The 19,949-nt window shown below is 41.6% G+C and overlaps 1 protein-coding gene across 1 annotated transcript in view; it reads left to right on the top strand.

Annotated features, from left to right (window-relative positions):
• Ar (androgen receptor) overlaps positions 1-14,165 on the top strand; it is a 173,067-nt gene extending 158,902 nt beyond the window's left edge. The window contains exons 5-8 of the mRNA XM_052733210.1: positions 1,954-2,098; positions 5,552-5,682; positions 6,514-6,671; positions 7,482-14,165. Of these exons, the coding sequence (XP_052589170.1) occupies positions 1,954-2,098; positions 5,552-5,682; positions 6,514-6,671; positions 7,482-7,637 (590 nt within the window). The 3' untranslated portion in view covers positions 7,638-14,165. The remainder of the gene's footprint in view (positions 1-1,953; positions 2,099-5,551; positions 5,683-6,513; positions 6,672-7,481) is intronic.
• Positions 14,166-19,949: the final 5,784 nt, after the last annotated feature.

Raw genomic sequence — 19,949 nt, forward strand, 5'->3', positions numbered from 1 at the left:
GAGAGCATTCTGATAGTGAAGACCTCACACTTGAGCCCATGGCTAAGAAAAGCAGATGACCTGCATAATCTCTGAGCTGTGACCATCAGCAGATGATTAAAAGAATGAATGGATCTGGGCAGTGGTGGCGCACACCTTCAATCCCAGCACTCAGGAATCAGAGGCAGGTGGATCTCTGTGAGTTCCAGGAAAGGTGCGAAGCTACACAGAGAAACCCTGTCTCGAAAAAAAAATAGAATGGAACAGAGAACTAGGATTCCTGGATTCCAGTTCCAGTTCAGCCATACTGACAGCATGACCTTGGGCAAGTCACATAACTGCCCTAATTTTCAGGTTCTATGTTGATAAAATAAGTGTCACATTGCCTATCATCTGGGGTCATTAGAATCAAATGTTCACAGATGCTTGTTCTAAATTCAAAGAAACATTCATAATGATAATTCTGAATGTGTAGTAGAAAAATAAAGGAGGTACTAGTAAGGATGATCTGTGGGGTAATACTTCTAATTTTTTTAACCATGCAAAGAATTGGAAAGTTCCAGGAAACTTGGCCTGTATGTTCTACCTATGTGATATTACAGATATAACTTTTGGGAGGCTCATTCCTGCACTTAAGGCAAGCCATTTGGAGGAAATCAAATTGCTCCCCTTCTATAAAAATTGGATGAAAAATATTGAGGAGCCATACCTTGTATGTTTGATTAATGTTTTTCAACTGTCCAGTCAAATACCTAGGATACACTATGTATTAATGATGAATAGAAAGATAAGCTTGAAGTCTTGTAGAGGAGAAAGATGTGTCCATTTCTAAATCATGATATTGTGAACTGAGTTCTTTAGTTGTCTAAAGCTACTCCAGGTTCCTTGAAAGGATAAAGGAATGATCATTGATCCATGCTCTTGGATAAGTAGGAAAATGCTTCACAGAGGAGGTAGTTTTGGAAAAATACTTGAACGATATGTAAGTGTTACATCCCAAGCAAAAGCATCTGCCTAGGCCGAGGCCTGGAAAAGCATGAGGCATTCAACAAATTTTAAGTTTTAAAGAAGGGATGGGCCTTAATTATCAGAAGGCAAGTGACAGGAAATTAGTCTAGTAGTGCAGGTCATACAGAGCCTGCTTCTGTATAACAGCAGCAGCTTAGGGGTGAGGAAGGTATAAAACTAGGAGGGTCAGAGCTAAGTAGAAAAAAATGGAAAGAAAGTTTGGAGCAGAAAGAGATTCATGGAGGACAAAAACCTAAAGAGGGGCTAGAGAGAGCAATGCTTGTTAAACACCTCCCATAAGTTGCAGATATGTAAGAGCATCCTCCTCCCAGTTGTGGCATGGCTGACATCAGATTACAACTAGAAGACAGCTTTGTAAAAGGAGAAGAATTGCCCACGTAGGAGAACTGGCAATTAAACTGAATCTTGCCAAAGGTGCAATGATCAAGAATATGGGCTTGGGAAATCAGTCTGCTAGATATAGACATAAGACCTTGAACATATTCCCGAGCTTCTCTGTAACTCATTTTTACTGATGCACAGAAAGGGGATAATGAAAGTACATATATATACATATATATATATATATATGTGTTATATTATAATATATATGTCATATATATATTATATATATAATATTCCATCTAAAGATGAAATGAGTAATAGAAGTAAAGGGCTCAGAAAAGAGTCAACTCACCATAAGTAGTGTGAGACTGTGACTCTCTTCCAAACATCAGTACTCTTTCTGATGCTATCATGGTCTCATTGGAAGAGCTCAGTGAAGGAGAATGGGTCGCCACCATGCAGATTTTTCTTCTTCACAACCCTTCCCTCAAGAGCTGTCAATGATGTTCTTTAGGGCTCCTCAGTGGCTGTGTAGGGGCAAATTCTCAGCAAAGCAGAGGCCCAGACATAACTCAGCCCACCAATGGCAATCTGACTTTGCCTCTGCCCCATCTTCTCCAGGATTCCGCAACTTGCATGTGGATGACCAGATGGCAGTCATTCAGTATTCCTGGATGGGACTCATGGTATTTGCCATGGGTTGGCGATCCTTCACTAACGTCAACTCCAGGATGCTCTACTTTGCACCTGACCTGGTTTTCAATGAGTAAGTACTTCTATGACCAGCCTTGTGTCCCTTTGCTACCACTGAGGACTCTGTCAGTCACTATTTGTTGAGCAATTACTTTCATGCCGGGACTTTCAAAAACCTGTCTCACTGAATTCCCATGGTAAATTGATATGTTTTCATAGATAGTCATGTCTTTTGGGACGTGGGAGGTTATATGTGTCAAAATCAAATGGCCCCGCTATTTCCCTTTTCTTAAATAGATTGAATTCATATCTGTCTTCCTACTGGCTATATTTATCTTTCATGAATTTAACCAAGGGGCTTAGATTTTGGAATCATATTCTCTCCTAAAGTCTTAGTTCTGCTATAATCCATGTCTTGATCTTTGGACAAAACCCCTTAACCATTTTAAATGGAAATTGATGGGTGTAGTCTTCCTGGCCAATGGTTTAAAAACAAGACTTAAAAAAATCATTTAGGCCAGGAATGATGGCTCAAAGAATCCTAGCATTCAAAGGACTGAGACAGGAGGATCAGGAGTTCAAGATTAAATTAACTTGTGTAGGACATTCAAAATGAGCCACTAGCCGAGGCTGCAAAGTAACATCTTCTCCCACTGGATGAGAAAGAAAGGAAAGAAACTGGAAAAATCAATGGAAAGGGTGGGAAAGGAAAGGAAGGGAAGGAAAAAGTCTAGGGATCCCATTTTCATGTCCTTTCCCGCTTTCCTGATAGTGGTACTATGAATGGGGCTGACCAGAATAACTTACCCAGGAACCTTGAGCTAGTTTCATTACAGAGAATCCCTTCAAACAGGGAAGGAATTAAGCTTCCTCCTCTTTCAGGTCTTTAAATAAAATCCACAGGTTTCTGGTTCCTTAAAACACAGCTGTGCCATGAAAGGCAGAGTAAGTGTCCCCAGCTGCTCTTTCAACCTGGCCAGCCCTGGTAGTCAGAAGCTAAGAATAGCCACTAGGACTTTGGTTTCCAGACCTTCCAAGAGTTACCTTTGATGCCATCTTCTGGGGTAGACATTGTAAAGCCCCATAACTACTGCTGCTACTGACTGAATCAACTCCTCAAGCTCCACTTTCCTCAGAGCCCTATGACCTTTAGGGGTCTGCACTGTGATCAATTTCTAAATAGCCATTTCCTTCTCTCTCCAAGAATGCCTATGGCACCCTACTTCAGCTTTGTAGCTAGGTCTCACTCATCTCATGAGAAGATGCCACAGAGCTTCTGAAGGTATCAGGCTTAGATCTATCAAGCTGCAAGGCTCCTTCACGTTTCTAGAAACCAATTGCAATACAGCCATCAGAGTCCTTACAAATATCTAGACCAGTGCTTCTCAATACAGATACTGTTGATATTTTGGGATGTTTTCACATACAAGATGTTATGCAGTTTTGCATAATGCATTATGTTTAGTATCCCTGGTACCTGCTTAATAAATAAGATTTCAGTCATTTTGAGACCCAAACTGACGCCATACATCTCTACTGTCCACTGGGAATGCAGTACTCCTCAGTTGAGAACAATAATGGCTGTCAATTGTGATCCAGAGAGACAGAGATGGGGACTTGAAGCTGAAAAAAGCCATATGCTGCTCAATGGAATGCCAAAACTCTGTTGTCAGTAAAGTTTTCTTCATTCTTCCCTTCTTTGTGGAAATCCGTGCTGTAAGGATAATGGGCTTAAATTCTAGCTTGGTAGCCATGTGAGAATTGCTGCAGCTCTCTGAGTCATACATCTCTCACCATAGAATGATGAATAATAATATAACAGCACCTTCCTTACACATCATTAACTAAGCGCTTACCATGTACCAGTCACTATGTTTAGTGTTTTCCAATCTTCACTTTTCCTTTAATCTTCTCTTTCATCAATGCCTACTTCTGCTCCCCTTTTGGATTCCATCCTTACCCCTTATTTTTACCCCCTACTGCACTTCCCCTTTCCTTCCTTTAATTCTCTCCCAACTCTTTCTTCCTGCTTCCTGTTTATTTCCTCTTTGAATTCCTTTCATTGCTTTTTTCTCCTCTCTCCTATCCACTCCCTTTATTTTCTGTCTCAGGGGCCTACAAAAATATTCTAGGAATCCTTTATGCCAGCATCATGATTTCAAACACTGCAATGTTGACAACAACAGAGGCATGCAAATGCAATGGAAATTAGGACGGGAGCACTGCTAGGTTCCAGGGAAGGCAGAACTTACTCAAATGTCCTCTAGGGTAAAAGAGCTTAGAGCAGCACTGTTCTGCTCAATTGACTTGTGATACCATCTAAACACTTCCCTTGTCCAGCTGTATTTCAGCCTGAATTGAGTAATTCACCACCTGCCACCTTCTCTCCTTCTCCAGGGCAGCCAAGGTCTCTATGAGATAGGCTTCAGAGCTTCTGCCCAGGCAATGATAAGCCTGCTCAGGCTAGTGGCTTGGGAACCAGAATATCAAAACATGGTCTTTATAGTCCATCTGAGAGGTCTTTGTCCTCATCACTTAGGCACTTAAGCTGGTGTCAAATTCCTCTTTCTTCCTTCACACACTACAAATGAATTCTCTCCTCCCCCTGTTCTCTCTTTTTTCTTTCTCACCCCCCCCCCCCCCGCTACATACACACACTTCTCAACTTAGAGGCCTACTAGTTGGAGATACTGTGTCTTTTCCTAGAGAGCTGCCATAGCCAGACATGGAACAGAGAGGTTGTCTCCACCCTAAAACTGTCCAAGCCTTGGCCATTTCCCCACATAATTTATAGGTGATAATGTGATAATCTGTTCACAACTCACCATAAGAAAGCAGCTCACAGATGTTTACAACTCCCAAACTGTGGTAAGGAACAGCCAGTTTTTGAGGGAGTGGGCTCCTCTCTGCAGAGGATATTGAGAATAGGCATTGCAAAACACCCCTAGCACATTTAGAAGCACTGGAACTCATTGTGAAAGGACAATGTGCAATTTATATCTATTGCTAGGTGTTTTTAAAGAAATGATTCCATTTCTATTACAGGAAATGGCAGGCAGGGGTGTTGACAAGATAAACACCTGTGGCTACTTGCAAACCCTGGCATTCTTACATTAAGAGCAGATTCCCTGGTAGTCTCTCTGAGAAATCCTGAAATGGGCTGCCTAGATGGCAGGTCCTGGCTCTGGCTGTAGCTGAGATCCTAACACTGTAGTCAGGGAGACCATGTCCCTGCCCCATTGTGTTCATTTGGTTATGCTTTCCTGTCCCTGACTCAGGAAACAGAAAGGAAATGCAGACCTGGAAATTCCATGTGCTAAACCATATCCTGACCAGAGAAGATGAGTCCTTATCTGGATATCAGAAGTTTGGGGGACAGAGAGAACAGTGACTGAAGTCCTAGCAGGACAAACAGCCAGCTTTTCTTGGAAAATCGTGGGAGGGAGGGGCTTCAAGAGACATTTCCTGTATGCTGGTTGGAAGGCTCCCCTCATTACTCCTTTTCATCTCTATGTCTCTTGCTTAGGTACCGCATGCACAAGTCTCGGATGTACAGCCAGTGTGTGCGGATGAGGCACCTGTCTCAAGAATTTGGATGGCTCCAGATAACCCCCCAGGAATTCCTGTGCATGAAAGCACTGCTACTCTTCAGCATTAGTAAGTACCTGGGCCTGCAGAGGACACCACTGGGAGCACAGAGGCTCCAGGGGGGGGGGGCTACATTTTCCACTAAACTGTTATTAGGGAGAATACAGCTCCTGGACATTTCCCTTCTTCTCTCTCCCTCCCTTCACCCTCCATGTCCCCTCAGCATCCTTTCTCCTTACAAAGACCAATTTTGTGGGTAGAGATCAGTTTCATGGGTAGAATTCAGCCTCTACCAGATTCTCTACCCTCACTCCCTCACTGAGATAAGGCCTTTGAAGATGTTGTAATGAGCCTCTACAGCAGTCTCTACTGTAGCAACAGGCATGAGTTAGCTTGCATTCCTTGCAGAGGAGTACAGCAGGAGGGATCACCTCCTAGAGGACATTTCCTTTTCTAGCTACCAAAGGAGGCTGAAGCAACTGAGACAGGATTTGCTTGGCAGTCAAGGAAGCTTTCTTTAATGTCTTCTCTAAGCAGAGTGTAATGGGGGAGAATAGAGGCTTTTGATATTTGATAACCCAGGTTTTTTTTTTTTTTTGAATGTCTAAATCACAGTTTGATAGAGAACAAAAACGTTTGGGACCTGAGAAATGGGTACATGAAAAAACTAGTCCAAAAGAAAGTTCAGTCTATTTTATCTAACTCCTCCATGTTAAGTACAGAAAATCCTTTACTCTGAAGGCCCCAGGCAGACAGACTTCAACAGACAAAAAGCCAAATAGATGGTTACCTCTGTGTGGGGGTGGGGGGTCAAGTTTGTGGTCAGAAAACTTGGTGCTTTGTCTAATGCTCCTTCGTGGGCATGCTTCCCCTCCCCATTCTGTCTTCATCCCACATCAGTTCCAGTGGATGGGCTGAAAAATCAAAAATTCTTTGATGAACTTCGAATGAACTACATCAAGGAACTCGATCGTATCATTGCATGCAAAAGAAAAAATCCCACATCCTGCTCAAGGCGCTTCTACCAGCTCACCAAGCTCCTGGATTCTGTGCAGCCTGTAAGCAAACTACAGAGGGTGCTTTATCAGGGAGAGCAGCCTGATAGAGCCCAGTGATAATAGACTCCTCTAGGGTCTGGCACCACCTGTTGGGAGGTGCTTCCATTTGCCTCTGGCTTTGAGTATAGTCCAAGAGAAAATGCAATGGAAAAGAAAGGAACACAGGTCACAGTGTCCCAGCTGGATGTTGTGAAAGGGGTGGAAGAGTTGAGTACAGAGAAGCTGGGTTGCAGGGAAGAAGCTTAAGGCAGATGAATTTCCCAGGCAGACAAAACAGGCCTAGATATTTTTCTTTCCTCTTTTCCTTGAGTAATGTGCATGTGAGTTTGTGTGTGTATGTGTGTGTGTGTGTGTGTGTGTGTGTGTGTGTGTGTGTGTGTGGTGTGTGTGTAGGTGTGTAGAAGGGGGAAGAAGGAAGGAGGGATAGTGGGAAGGAGGGAGGTAGAGAGACAGAGAAAGAGATTGAAAGTGTGTGTGTGTGTGTGTGTGTGTGTGTGTGTGTGTGTGTGTGTGTGGTGTGTGTAATGGAGGAGTGGAAAAGAGGAACACTCAGTCCTAAGTCAGAGGACTTGAAATGGTATAAATGATATCTAGGAGCCCTCGGTGCCTCCCTGGAGATCATTTTTCAAACACACAAATGGGTAGATACACAGACACACACACACACAATCACTCACTCACTGGGAAGGATCAAGGCTAGGCCTTGGGACAAAAATGCTAAAGGTACTGGAATTCTGAGGTGGGAGGGGAGCTGGGCAGGAGCCCAGCTTTTAAGAACCACATTTGTTCTGTCTCTTACTCTCCCTACAGATCGCAAGAGAGCTGCATCAATTCACTTTTGACCTGCTAATCAAGTCCCACATGGTGAGTGTAGACTTTCCTGAAATGATGGCAGAGATCATCTCTGTGCAAGTGCCGAAGATCCTTTCTGGGAAAGTCAAGCCCATCTATTTCCACACACAGTGAAGATTTGGAAACCTTCATACCCAAATGCACCTTGTTCCCCTTTTCAGATGTCTTCTGCCTGTTATATAATTCTGCACTACTTCTCTGCAGTGCCTTGGGGGAAATTCCTCTACTGATGTACAGTCTGTCATGAACATATTCCTCAGTTCTATTTCCTGGGCTTTTCCTTCTTTCCTTTTCTTCTTCTCTCCCTCTTTCACCCTCCAATGGCACATTTTGAATCTGCTGCTTGTTGTGGCTCCTGCTTGCGTTTTGAGTTGTGTTGTATTTCTTTGAATCTGTGATGACCCCTATGTGGCCCAGTGTCAATCGTGCTTGTTTACAGCACTGTGCTGTGTGCCCACCACGCCAATGATTACTCACCTTATGCCATGTGGAGTTTAAAGAGCTATAAGTATCTTGGGAAGAAACAAACATAGAAAATAAAAAGCCAAAAAAAAAAAACATGCTAGCTTTGTTTCTTCACAAGAAATAAATAAACACATAGGATTCCCAAAGGAGCCAACAGTGACTGGAAGAAAGTTAAAATCACAGGTACATGAGGAGTCACTGTTGTTGTTCATCCTGTCTCTCTGTGGGAAACTTCAATTGTTGCTAATGGCTATTGCCATTAAAGAGCAGGATGACCCCAAAGCTTACTGGTAGGCTAGAGAGAAAAGAGGACAAGGAGGGCAGATGGATGACCATTGCTTCCCCCACAGCCTTTGTCCCTGAGTGCTAGAGTGCTCAGTTGCAGTACGATCCATTGTGTTGAAATGTGCTTCTCGTCTGTAAACTTGTCTGCATGGGAATGCCTCCTCCTTCAAATCCTTTTCTCTCTCAACCTCTGCTTCCACCCTCAACTGACTTTCCATTGCTTTGCTAAGAGCTTTGAACTAAATGTTCTCTGTAGCCAAAACTTTGGCCACTTCAACTGAAGTTAGGTCAGTGAGAAGAAAGCAGAGAGATCTGACCCTTTGGAAGGCTCCATTCAGATCTAGGTCTGTATTTCTGTATGTGAGCCATAGCGGAGCTTTGTGGCTGGAGTCAGAGGAAAAGGAAGTGATGGCTTTTAGCCATTCTCCCTTTAAGGACAGTGACTAGTTGATCACTTAGAGCAATCACCTTTTCCTCTACTTTTAAAGGACCTATAGACCCCTTGAAGCCACGTTGTCACTCCACAGTTCTTCAGTGTTCGGTGAGCCTGAACTTCACTATAAATGCATTTAAGCTATGGTGGTAAAGCTTATTCACGTCTGTGGATGTGTTTGTAGACATTGCTAATATCACCCTCCCACTACCACCATGAAGGCTAGCAGAACAGCAGCCACAGCATCTGTGTTTAGATGTCAACTGTCTAAAAGACATCTCACTCAATGTCTTTCATCAACAGTCAGATTTCTGGAGCCCTTAGACAAATTGGAAAGAAATCATCAAAGGGACCAGAAAAACTGGGCGGGCACCTTGCCCTTGTCCTCCAGAGACAATATACACCTATCAAGTGGAGAAATGTCAATTTCCTCCTCAGAGTGACTAAAGGGCCTACCCAGACCATGATGGAGGAAAAAAAACTAAGTAACCAAGCTGGGAAGAGTGAAGACACTAGAACCAGAAGGCATAAAATGTTCTCCTTTCTACCCAGCATACTCACCTGCAGAAATCATGGGAAGAAGAGAGAAGGAAAAAAGAGAATACAGACTGCCAGCATCTTCAGAGGCAAAGTCTAAAGCCAAATAAATGAATGCCATCTGGCTAGATGGGCACCAGTTTGCTCATCCTCCTCTATTGCAGTTGCTGGGCTGACCTTGGCCAAAGTCACTCAGACGCCCCAGCAGAGTTGTTGCCTCTCAGTCAGAGGGTGCAGGACCACTGAGACATTCTGTAGAACCATGACTCCCATTGGACAGATCTCGCTGTTGTGGCTACAAATAGACTGCACCCATAAACATAACAGTGATCCATGCCCTGGGTCACTGGTTTCATGTAGTCCATTGATTCCCTTCTTTTCTGTGGACTCTGTTCCTGAAGCTTGGGTGCAGGAAGAATTCCCACCTACTCTTGCATTTGTACAATTCTTCCTCACTCAGCTCTTCACTTTACTGCTGAGTTTAAGAATTTAAGGGCCAGCCCCCAAGCTGCCCATTTTAATTGATTGAGAAGACAGTTTCTGAGTGACATGATATGATACACATGAGTTTCCTTCCCTGATTTCTGTGTTGATATTAATAGCAAAACAAATTTGCAAAACAACTTCTTTAAATAACAAGGGAGGGAGAATGTAAGATGAGCGATATGACAATCCAGCGCTGCTGGACAAAAACTGAAGCTGACAGATTCCCTTGTTGAGCTAGGATAGGTAGATTCTGATTTGCTTTGTGATGACACCATCTGGCTTAAGTACAGGATCTCTTTTAGCTGTGTCTTAAACAGAAAAAAAATCACCACTCTTTTCAGTTAAACTGTGTTACATTTTAATAGTTCCTTTACATCTCTTTTGAAGTAATTTCCATCTTCTGTGGTACATGGATTTTATTATAACACTCTAATATTTGTCTTTGTAAATACTAGAGGCTCTTTGTTCCATTTCTCTATGAAGTTTTTCATCTTATGGAGTTCCAGATCATGACTCTTGTCTTTATGAATGTATATGTTTTTGTTTTTATTTTTACTTGCAAAAGCCAAAAATCAGTGAAAGAGCAGGACAATTAAAGTAACACCAACTAGATAACTCCAAAGTTACAGAACTAGAGAAAACAGCCTACACAAGGCCTTATGCCTACTGTTTCTGCATTGGGATTTGAGTAAGCAATGAAAGTTATAGCTTGGCTGTGTTCTCCCACACAGGCAAAGAAGAGGTTGGTTTTTGCTTTGTCTTTTCTTTCTTCTTTTTTGGGGGGGGATTTTCTGTTTCATTTCTTTTTGTTTTCTTTGGCCATCAATGTTCCAGCTAGTGTGGCTGGCAGAAGTCTCATCTTGTAAGCACTCTATTCAGCAGAGTGAGTGTTGCTGGTACATTGTGCTTACCTGTGAATGACTGGCCATTGCTCCACTCATCTGGTAAGATGGAAGATGAAGATCACTCACTGGACAAGTCAAGGTGATCATCTCCAAAGAGTTTTACAGTGCTCGATGGGAATGGAATGTGAGGATGAGAAAAAGAGGAGCACCATGGAAAAGGCCCATCTGGGCTGGGCAGCAGACAGCTGTCAAAGTCACGAACTCTGTGGTTAAAGAAAAGAGTCGTGTATCGCTTACAACTCTCATTCACAGGGCAACTCACTGTGTGTGGACTCTGAGCTGACATGGGAGTTGGCTTCTTTGTTCTATAGATTTTCTATGCCACAGGCAATATTATTGTTCTTGGAAAGTTCATTATTTTTTTAAATTAGCTTACTCTGAGAAAGGGATTTTTTTGAAGGATTCTGTCATATATCTTTGAAAAACAGAAAATCAGTAATATGTATATTTTTATGTATGTTCACTGGCACTAAAAAAGAAAAAAAAGAGGAAAAAAAAAGCTTCACTCTGTCCTTTGGGTAGGTTAATTGTCCAGGTTGAGAAATGTGCTGATGCTAATATCCTTCTCTGTCCATACTCTATTTCTAAGTACATATAGGTATATATAACAAGATATATTCAACACACTTCAAGAAAAAATTATGTCCACCATCCACATAATAACCTGATACTACACAAATTACCTGACGTTAAGCTTCGAGCGGCTTCTGACTGTTTCATTCAGTACAGGTGTGGTCTTGTTCCCTTCTTTCCCTTAAATTTGGCAGGGCACAAAGGCCCAAGCCATCCCTTATACCTCCCCAAGACCTATGGCAGCATCTCACTTTAGAAAGTTTTCTGGAAACAACTGACTGACTATCCCTGCATGATCCTAGCATAGCTCTGGACAAAAAGAGGCTGACTATAATTCTCCTGTATTAGTTGCTCCGGTAAGAAGTCATTGGGCGAAAGGCATGGTTCTCATACTTGAGAACCACGAATGGTAACCTTCCGGATCAAATCCCAAATTGAAAGTCAAAAGAAGCCATTAAGCATGTGAAATTTCTTGGACTAAGAAGTTTCTTTCCTGGCTGCCTTTATAGACAGGTTTGTTTCTACCACTTATCACTTTGAAAATCTTTGAAAGCATTTTTTAAGTAGAAAAGGAGATGAAAGCATTACATTATGTAACCAAAGATTATATTGTATCTGCTAAGATACCAAAATTGTTAAGGGCAGGGAAGGAGCAAGCATTAGTTCCTCTTTGGTAAACTATCCAAAGACAGACTGAAGGACTTTTCTGATGACTTACTTAGAAGACTTTGTGGGGAAGGGTTGTCTCACAATATACATATTTAGAAGTGTTGAGGAAAATTTGGAAAAAAATGGGATTATAGTGTCCTTCACAAGCTGATTTTATAAGCAGAATTAGCTTTCCTTTTTTCTAGTAGTTGCAGAGCAAATTCTTGAAGCTCCATCTTTGCATGGTTGGAAATGGAGCTGGTCTTGGCCACTGTGTTTGCTAGTGCCCATGTTAGCTTATTTGAAGATGTGAAACCCTTGATGAGAAGGGGTGCGTTTAAAGGATTAGATTTTGCACTAGAAGGAGGGCAGGCAGAAACCCTCATTTCTGCCCAGTTTGGACAGCACAAAAAGTTCTCTGCAGTGTAAGGCAGAAAGTTGAAATATATTGTAAATGAGTATTTGTATCCATGTTTCAAAACTGAATTATATATATAGATGTAATGTGTTCTGATAGCTTTACCTTTCTCTGCACCTTTATATTTGGTTCCAGGTCATATCTGATGCCATGTACTTGTAAGAGAGGTGGCAGTTACATTTTGGATGCTCTCTCAGAATGGATAAGACACCTGGATTGATCAGATAATTGATAACTCTTCCCATATTGGGCCTGGTGTTCAGGCCTTAAAAGGGGTGGAAGAGGAAAAGGTAGGGTACATGATGTGTTGCACTTTACTAGCTTAAGACAGATGAATGTGGAAAGGGTGGTGAAATCTCATTGAAATTTCCTGGGAATTGCAATAGGGAGAAATCCAGATGTGGAGCCAAGTGCTCACCCAAAGGAGTGGCCAGCATCCTCTTTGTGAGATGTGGGCCATTGGGAGAAGGAAGGTTATTTCTTTGATCCTCACCATTCTTGTTAGAGAAGGGCAGTTGCCTGATCTTGGGAACCTGGAGCAAATGCTCCTTCTGTCACATCAATTCTTTCCCCTGCGATTGAGGTGCTCTTGCTACTGGGTGTCCGTGTGCTCTAATTCTGGTTTGGGATATGTTCTGTAAAGATTTTGATAATTGATAATGTATTTTTCTCTGTTAAAATTTGTTAGTGTACTAGAAGTCATATCTCTGTAGGTACAGTTCCATTGCTACTCATGAGTAGAGGTATTTTTCTTCAGTTAATAGTTTGACACTGGGGTCTGTTGCCCAGAGCCTCCTAACCCTCAAGCATTCTAGGTGAAGGCAGAAAACCCACATCTTGTCACTTTTCTTCTGAAATTTCATCCAAGGTAACAAATCACTGGGAATTCTCCTATCCCTCAAAAGAACAGTAGATAATTAAATTCAGCAGGTGGTGTTTTAGAGCAAAAAACAAAAAACAAAAAACAAAAAAAACACAAAAAAACAAAAAAACAGCCTTTGACCCATCTTTAATATGATCAATTTATTCTGGCCAGGAAGCAGGTAATGTGCACTAAGTGCTTTTCAGTCCTTGTTCAGCATAGCAGGGTTCTAATTCCTTTCCGTGTTCCATTTGTCTCTTGGCCTTTCATGGAATTAAACGAGAAGCTGTGAAATGGGCAGCACGGGTAGCCTGGAATAGTTTCTGTGTAAGCTACTCAGTAAGACTGTTGTTTAGCTGTAGATATTATTGGCCAACAACAACTGGATGACACACATATACAGTACCCCCTCAAAAGAACCAATTCTGAAATGTTACTATTTCTTTGCAGGCACTCTGTCTGCCGCCTCATAGTTTGAGTCATTGTGCTTTATATGAGAGACAGACCAGGTTTGCAGTATCTCATGACTTTAGCACTTGGTGCTAACTGTCCTGCAGGGAAGTGCCTATGGGGTTGTCCTATAAGTCCCTTTGGCCACTGAGAGTAGCCACCATTGGGATCCCCAGGTTAAAAAAAAGAGTTCCCTCACCACTTTTTGACACACCATTCAGCTTTCCTCTAGACAGATATAATGTACATTGATTAGGGAGGGCATTGCAGATGGCATTCTTATACTGTCCTTGAGATTAATTTGGCAGTAGGAGGGAATAGACAATGTAACCAGAGATAAGAATTAAATTTCACGTGGAGAGAGCAAAGAGAGAAAGCATTATTCAAAATTTTTTCAAAAGAAACAAATTAATTTTGCTTGAAACTTCTTTCGATGGGGCTTCAGTTCTCACAGCGGCACTTGGCTTCCACTGGGCAGCAGGACCAGCCCCAAGCGCTAGCATTCTGTTCTCTTTTGTAATCTTGGAATCTTTTGTTGCTCTAAATACAATTAAAAATGGCAGAAACTTGTTTGTTGAAATACGTGTGTGACTCTTGGTTTGTCTCTGTGTCTGGTTTTAGAAATGTCATCCATTGTGTAAAATATTGGCTTGTTGGTCTGCCAGCTAAAACTTGGCCACAGCCCCTGTTGTGGCTGCAGGCTCAAGTTATTGTTAACAAAGAGCCCCGAAAAAAGCTGCTAATGTCCTCTTATCACCATTGTTAATTTGTTAAAACATAAAACAATCTAAAATTTCAGATGAATGTCATCAGAGTTCTTTTCATTAGCTCTTTTTATTGGCTGTCTTTATTGGAGTCAAGAATTGGTATCATGCCCAGTGGCCTTTTATGCTACTTTGATTTTCATATATTTTTAAAAACTCTTAGCCAGGGGTTATAAATTTGCCCTGTCTTAACCTTAGCATAGGTTGACCCGAGACCACCAAAATAACAAAGCATCTGTGTTAGAAAGCACAGATGGACACCAAAAGTCCATCACAACCTTTTGTGAGAAGCCCCAAGTTTGTGAGCTAAGGGAAATCTGCCCAAAGCTCAGCTACTCACATTCTCGTGCTGCTTCCTATAAAAGCATGGTGCATCACTACTCAGTCTGAACCAAACTCAGACAAAGAATGAGCATATTCTCAACCTCCCTGTTTTGGGGACCATACTATCCTCAACCACTCAAGTGTAAACTGAGCCAAACTTCTTGGTTTGTCAGTTCAAGTAAGAGCACTTGCTTTTGCATCCCAATGTTAATACATATGAAATCCCAAACTGAATTGTTGATATTGAGATATGATCGATCCATAACTGAGGTATTGCAGATATCATAGACAGCAGTAAGAATGTTCTCCGTGCCTCATATCCTCACATGTAAAAGGAATTGTTCCAGGTCTCCACTCTGGTTTGGGTTGGGGATTCAGTGAGAGCATATGTCACACAGCTGATGGACTATTTGTTTTGGCTCTATTCCCTATTAAAATTCCAGAACCCCATGAAAGGGTTCCCACATTGAGCCATTTTTATCATTGTACATCTCAAAGTACATGGATTTCTCAAATCTTTCCTCATATCAATGCATGAGCAAAAAGAGAGAAATATCAGTACTTCTTAGCATGTGTATTTGTGTGCCTACAATGAAGAAGAGGAATGTGCATGTTTGTAGGTTACATAAGTCAGAGCCTGCATCCAGAACAGGTCACTGACCATCATGCTTAGGCTGTCCTGCCTTGCATCTACAAATGACCCAACAACTGTACTACTTGGTTTTACTCACCACTTAGTTCCTGGAAAGGTGGTTAACATGTGCCACAGGTTTTTTCCAGAAGTAGCAACACCAAGTTCAGAGACAAGACACCTAATAGACTTGAAAGAGCTTGCAGACAGAAGTCCTGTATTGACTTGCTTATGGTCATGCAACTAATACACAGCTATGACCCAAGCCTACTTATTTAATGTATGAAAATGGAAAACTCACCACCTTTTTCTGGATCTGAGTTGATTCATCAGTAAAGTAAATGTCTATAAGAAGATATTTGGAACTACATGCAAAAGAAAGTCTTTTCCAGCCCAAACACTATGGTAACTGAAAACTCCAAAACTACTTTTCATATTTATGACATAAGATGAAAAGGAAAAGGACTTTCACTATTTTCAGAACACAATTTTGAACTAGCATACCCATGGTTTATACTCAACAAATATTCAGAGAACAAGTGGTGGGAGGCAGAGTGTCAAAACAACAACAGATACTGTTGAAATCTTGACGTTTGGGAAAGGGCACAAAAGTGAAAACACGTATTTATCATAGAGATTATCATATAAATGGCAGAGATAAGTAGAAGCTAAATAAATCCTAGTCATGCACCATGGTTTCAGTGAGTTGACAGTCTATTACATGCCCTAGATTTTTTATTTTTTAAAGTCTTTTTGTTTGTTTGTTTTGTTTGTTTTTTTAGTTTTATAATTTAATTTACATATCAGCCACGGATTCCCCTGTCCTCCCTCCTCCCACCCCCCTCCCCCCCAATCCACCCCCCATTCCCATATCCTCCAGGGCAAAGACTCCCCTGGGGGATTCAGCTCAGCCTGGTAGATTCAGCAGGTCCAGTCCCCTCATCCCAGACTTATCAAAGTGTCCCTGCATAGGCCCCAGGCTCCAAAAATCCAGCTCATGCACTAAGGACAGGTCCCTGTCCCACTGCCTGGGTGCCTCCCAAACAGTCCAAGCTAATCAACTGTCTCACTTATCCAGAGGGCCTGATCCAGTTGGGGGCTCCTCAGCTATTGGTTCATAGTTCATGTGTTTCCACTAGTTTGGATCAAGAACACAGAGGGAGAACAAGGAAAAAGAGACCATGATAAATGAAGACCCCACAGGAATAGGAAGAAGCAAAGTGCTAGAGAGGTCCCCAGAAATCCACAAAGATACCTCCAAAAGAGACTACTGGCAATGGTCGAGAGAAAGCCCAAACTGACCTACTCTGATGATCAGATGGCCAAACACCCTGACTGTCATGCTAGAACTCTCATCCAGTGACTGATGGAAGTGGATGCAGAGATCCACGGCCAGGCCCCAGGTGGAGCTCCAGGAGTCCAATCAGCAAGAAAGAGGAGGGATTTTATGACTGAGAATTGTTGAGACCATGATTAGAAAAAGCACAGGGACAAATAGCCCTAGATTATTAAAACAATCTGGAATTGTAATCTATTAGCATTTATCCCACAATTTTCTCATATCCTTCGACTCAAATAAATAAGGTTGATTTTTAATTTAGAACTGATAACTTTAGTCAGGGAGATGGTGGTGTACACCTTAATCCCAGCACTCAAGAGGCAGAGGCAGGTGGATTTCTGTGAGTTCAAGGCCAGCCTGATCTACACAGAAAGTTCCAAGGAAAGCTGGGCTGTTGCACTGAGAAACCCTGTCTTGTAAAACAAACAAACAAACATAAATTCCCTGCTTAGAATTGCTAACCTTAGGGCTAGAAGGGCTTTTAGGCATATTCCAAATTTCTACTTTATATAGGAAAGCTGAGCCAAAATATGTAATGGTATTATGGCCTAAAGCCTGTAGCAAGGGACCATCCTTAAGATTCAGTTTATATTCCACCCATAAGTATGTGTATGTGGGAAGCATTTCAAGGTGATGAGACATCCAAGAGGACTTACCCTGCCCCTGCATGCTTATTTGGAACCTTAAATAGTGAGAGCCTCAGCCTCTTGATCTATGGCTCTTATGTACACAGGCCAAGAATTACTACCCTAGTAGCTGAACCTACTTTACCTTCTACCCAATCCAAGTTGCTTTCTTTACCACTGTAAAGAAGAGACACACTTGATGAGCTCTAACAGGGACTGCACAAGCAAATGAGAGACATGGTTATGGGGATGGCTTTCTGAGATAACAGGCAGATATGGATGGCTTAAGCATCCCAATAATTTTGACACACTTTAGCCCATAACTTCTCATCTCCCTTCAATGGCTTAAGTGAAAACGTCATTTGGGAGAGTTGGTCTAACTGCTAACCAGCAAGGCTCCATGAAGAACAAGTTGATTTAACACAGACTATGTAAACATTCCTTCACATCTCCTCATTGCATTGTCTCAAATTACAAATGAGAAAACAGACCATCAGAAGAGGTAGACTCTGTGACAACACAGAGCAGTCACTCAGTGGTCACATGCATACCCAAAGTAAGAAACCCTTTTGATGTGTCAAAAATAGGTCATTACAGTGTTAGAGTAACTTTGAAAGAGAATCTCATCGACTGTAAAGACTGAAAGGACCTTCACAAGCACATTATCCAATGTTTCCCACAGCCATTTGACTTTCAGTTGTTCAGAAATATTTATTTGTACAACCGTTCTGTTTCATTCCCAAGAATAAGGTGTAGTTCTACCCTGATGAAGAGCTGAGTCTACTCAGTGAGACAAACAGACACAGATCATTGTAGTATCACCTAATTGATGCTATGACAAGGAGATCACTGGGTTCTGTCATTGTCACAGAGGAACAGTGACTGCCTAGTCTGGAGGTGAGGTCAAGGAAGACTTCTCAAAGATATCAAGACCATAACACAAATTGGATGAAGATGAGCCTGGGAGTGAAGAAAATAGAATCCTTCCTAAGGTGAGAGTTGGCAGGCTTGTAAAGGAAACTAGAAGTACTGGAGTTGAGATAATAGGGAAAATTGAAGAAGAGAATGGCTGTAAGTGATGTAAGTATACAAAAAGAATCACACACACATACAAAATGGCCTCATAAAAGAGTGTAGCCTTTATCTTATGAGTAACAGGGATTCGTAAAAGTCCTTGCCAACACTTTAATTCCAAGAACACTGTAAGATAATTGACCTAATCTAAACATCATAACATTCTAAGAATGCAGGGAGGTCAGCGGTCAACCAATTTACAGAGAGGCAAACTGAGGCCTGTGAATGTTATTTGCCTAAAGGTTGCTGCAGAATAATTGATATCTTTGAATCTAAACCAATGAACCCACATTTCCTGATTTCCAGTATTGTTCTTCTCACATTATATCAATTTAGCAAAGACCTCAGGACCTTATAATGCAAATATTGTAATGAAAATGTTCAAACATCTCTGCAATGATAGCACGTGTTGCCTGCTACCCCATCTTCACCAGCCATGGCCTTACCAGAGTGATTCTGACACCAGGCTCCCAAACAGTAAAGAAGAAACCCCAGAGAAAAAGATTAGTAACATTAACTTCAGAAGTAGTAAAGGATGTGGGTCAGCTAAATTGGTGCTCAGTTGATTTTGAGAGCTCATTCGCTCATCTAAACAGGAAATCAGAAAATTCTAGAGAAATAACAACTTTCCAACTTTCTACATGAGGTAATATCTGACTCTGTCCTTGAATAATCAGCTAAAACTTCACAAGAGATGAAGGCAGCTAGGTAGACAATCAGGGCAGAGAAAGTTTGTGCCTTCTTTCTGGGGAAAAAAGTCCAAACAGACAGAAACAGAGAAGAAAGGCGAGGATGAATCTGGTATCAATAATCTCTCAAATAATATCCTGGTTAGGAGTTTTGTGGAGGTATAGCAGTTCATTTGGCATCCAAGTAATCTACGAACATATTCGTCTGTTAAGGAAGGCAGAATAAACAAGCATTGGGATTTATCAGCTTTTGTTGTTAACTAACAAACTCATGCAACTCCTATACCTTTTTTGGGTCATCATCTCCCATATGTAGAACAACAACAACAACAACAACAAAAAAAACCTAAAGACTCTCTGGATTACTTTTTTCAGCTTTGCCATGCTTTCTTGGGCTGTGGGGAAAAATGGCAAAAACCCAAAATTTTATCAACCTGGGATTTTCTCACTTTTATTATACTCATACCTGTCATCTCGTGCTTGCATTTCAGAAACCTATGCCCTAGAGCTTCCTCTGCGGCAAATATCTAGCCATCAGCTTTGTCTCCACATATCAGTAATCTGTTATTCATAGCAGACTCTAGCACATAGCATACCACTCTGCTTTTCACTCATATGTATGTGTCCATCTTGGTGGGAAGGTGTTTTTGTCAATGTTTCTTAGGCCATTCTACAGTTCACATATATTGATGTAAGCCAAAGATACAAATAACTGATACATATAGACACATGTAGTCAATTTTGGATGCTCTGAGGTATTGGAGGATATGGACTTATAAAACCAGAATGTGGGCAATGTGAATGGAAAAGCATTATTCTTCAGGATAAGGCCAAAGGTTTTCTTTGGGAAATGGAAAAATCCTTTTTAGTAGTCCTTGCTCAGGTGGGTCTCCCATATTAAGTGCTCTTCTATATTT

Source organism: Peromyscus californicus, unplaced genomic scaffold, assembly GCF_007827085.1.
Source record: "Peromyscus californicus insignis strain IS unplaced genomic scaffold, ASM782708v3 Scaffold_10__1_contigs__length_136768540, whole genome shotgun sequence".
Lineage (NCBI taxonomy): Eukaryota > Metazoa > Chordata > Mammalia > Rodentia > Cricetidae > Peromyscus > Peromyscus californicus.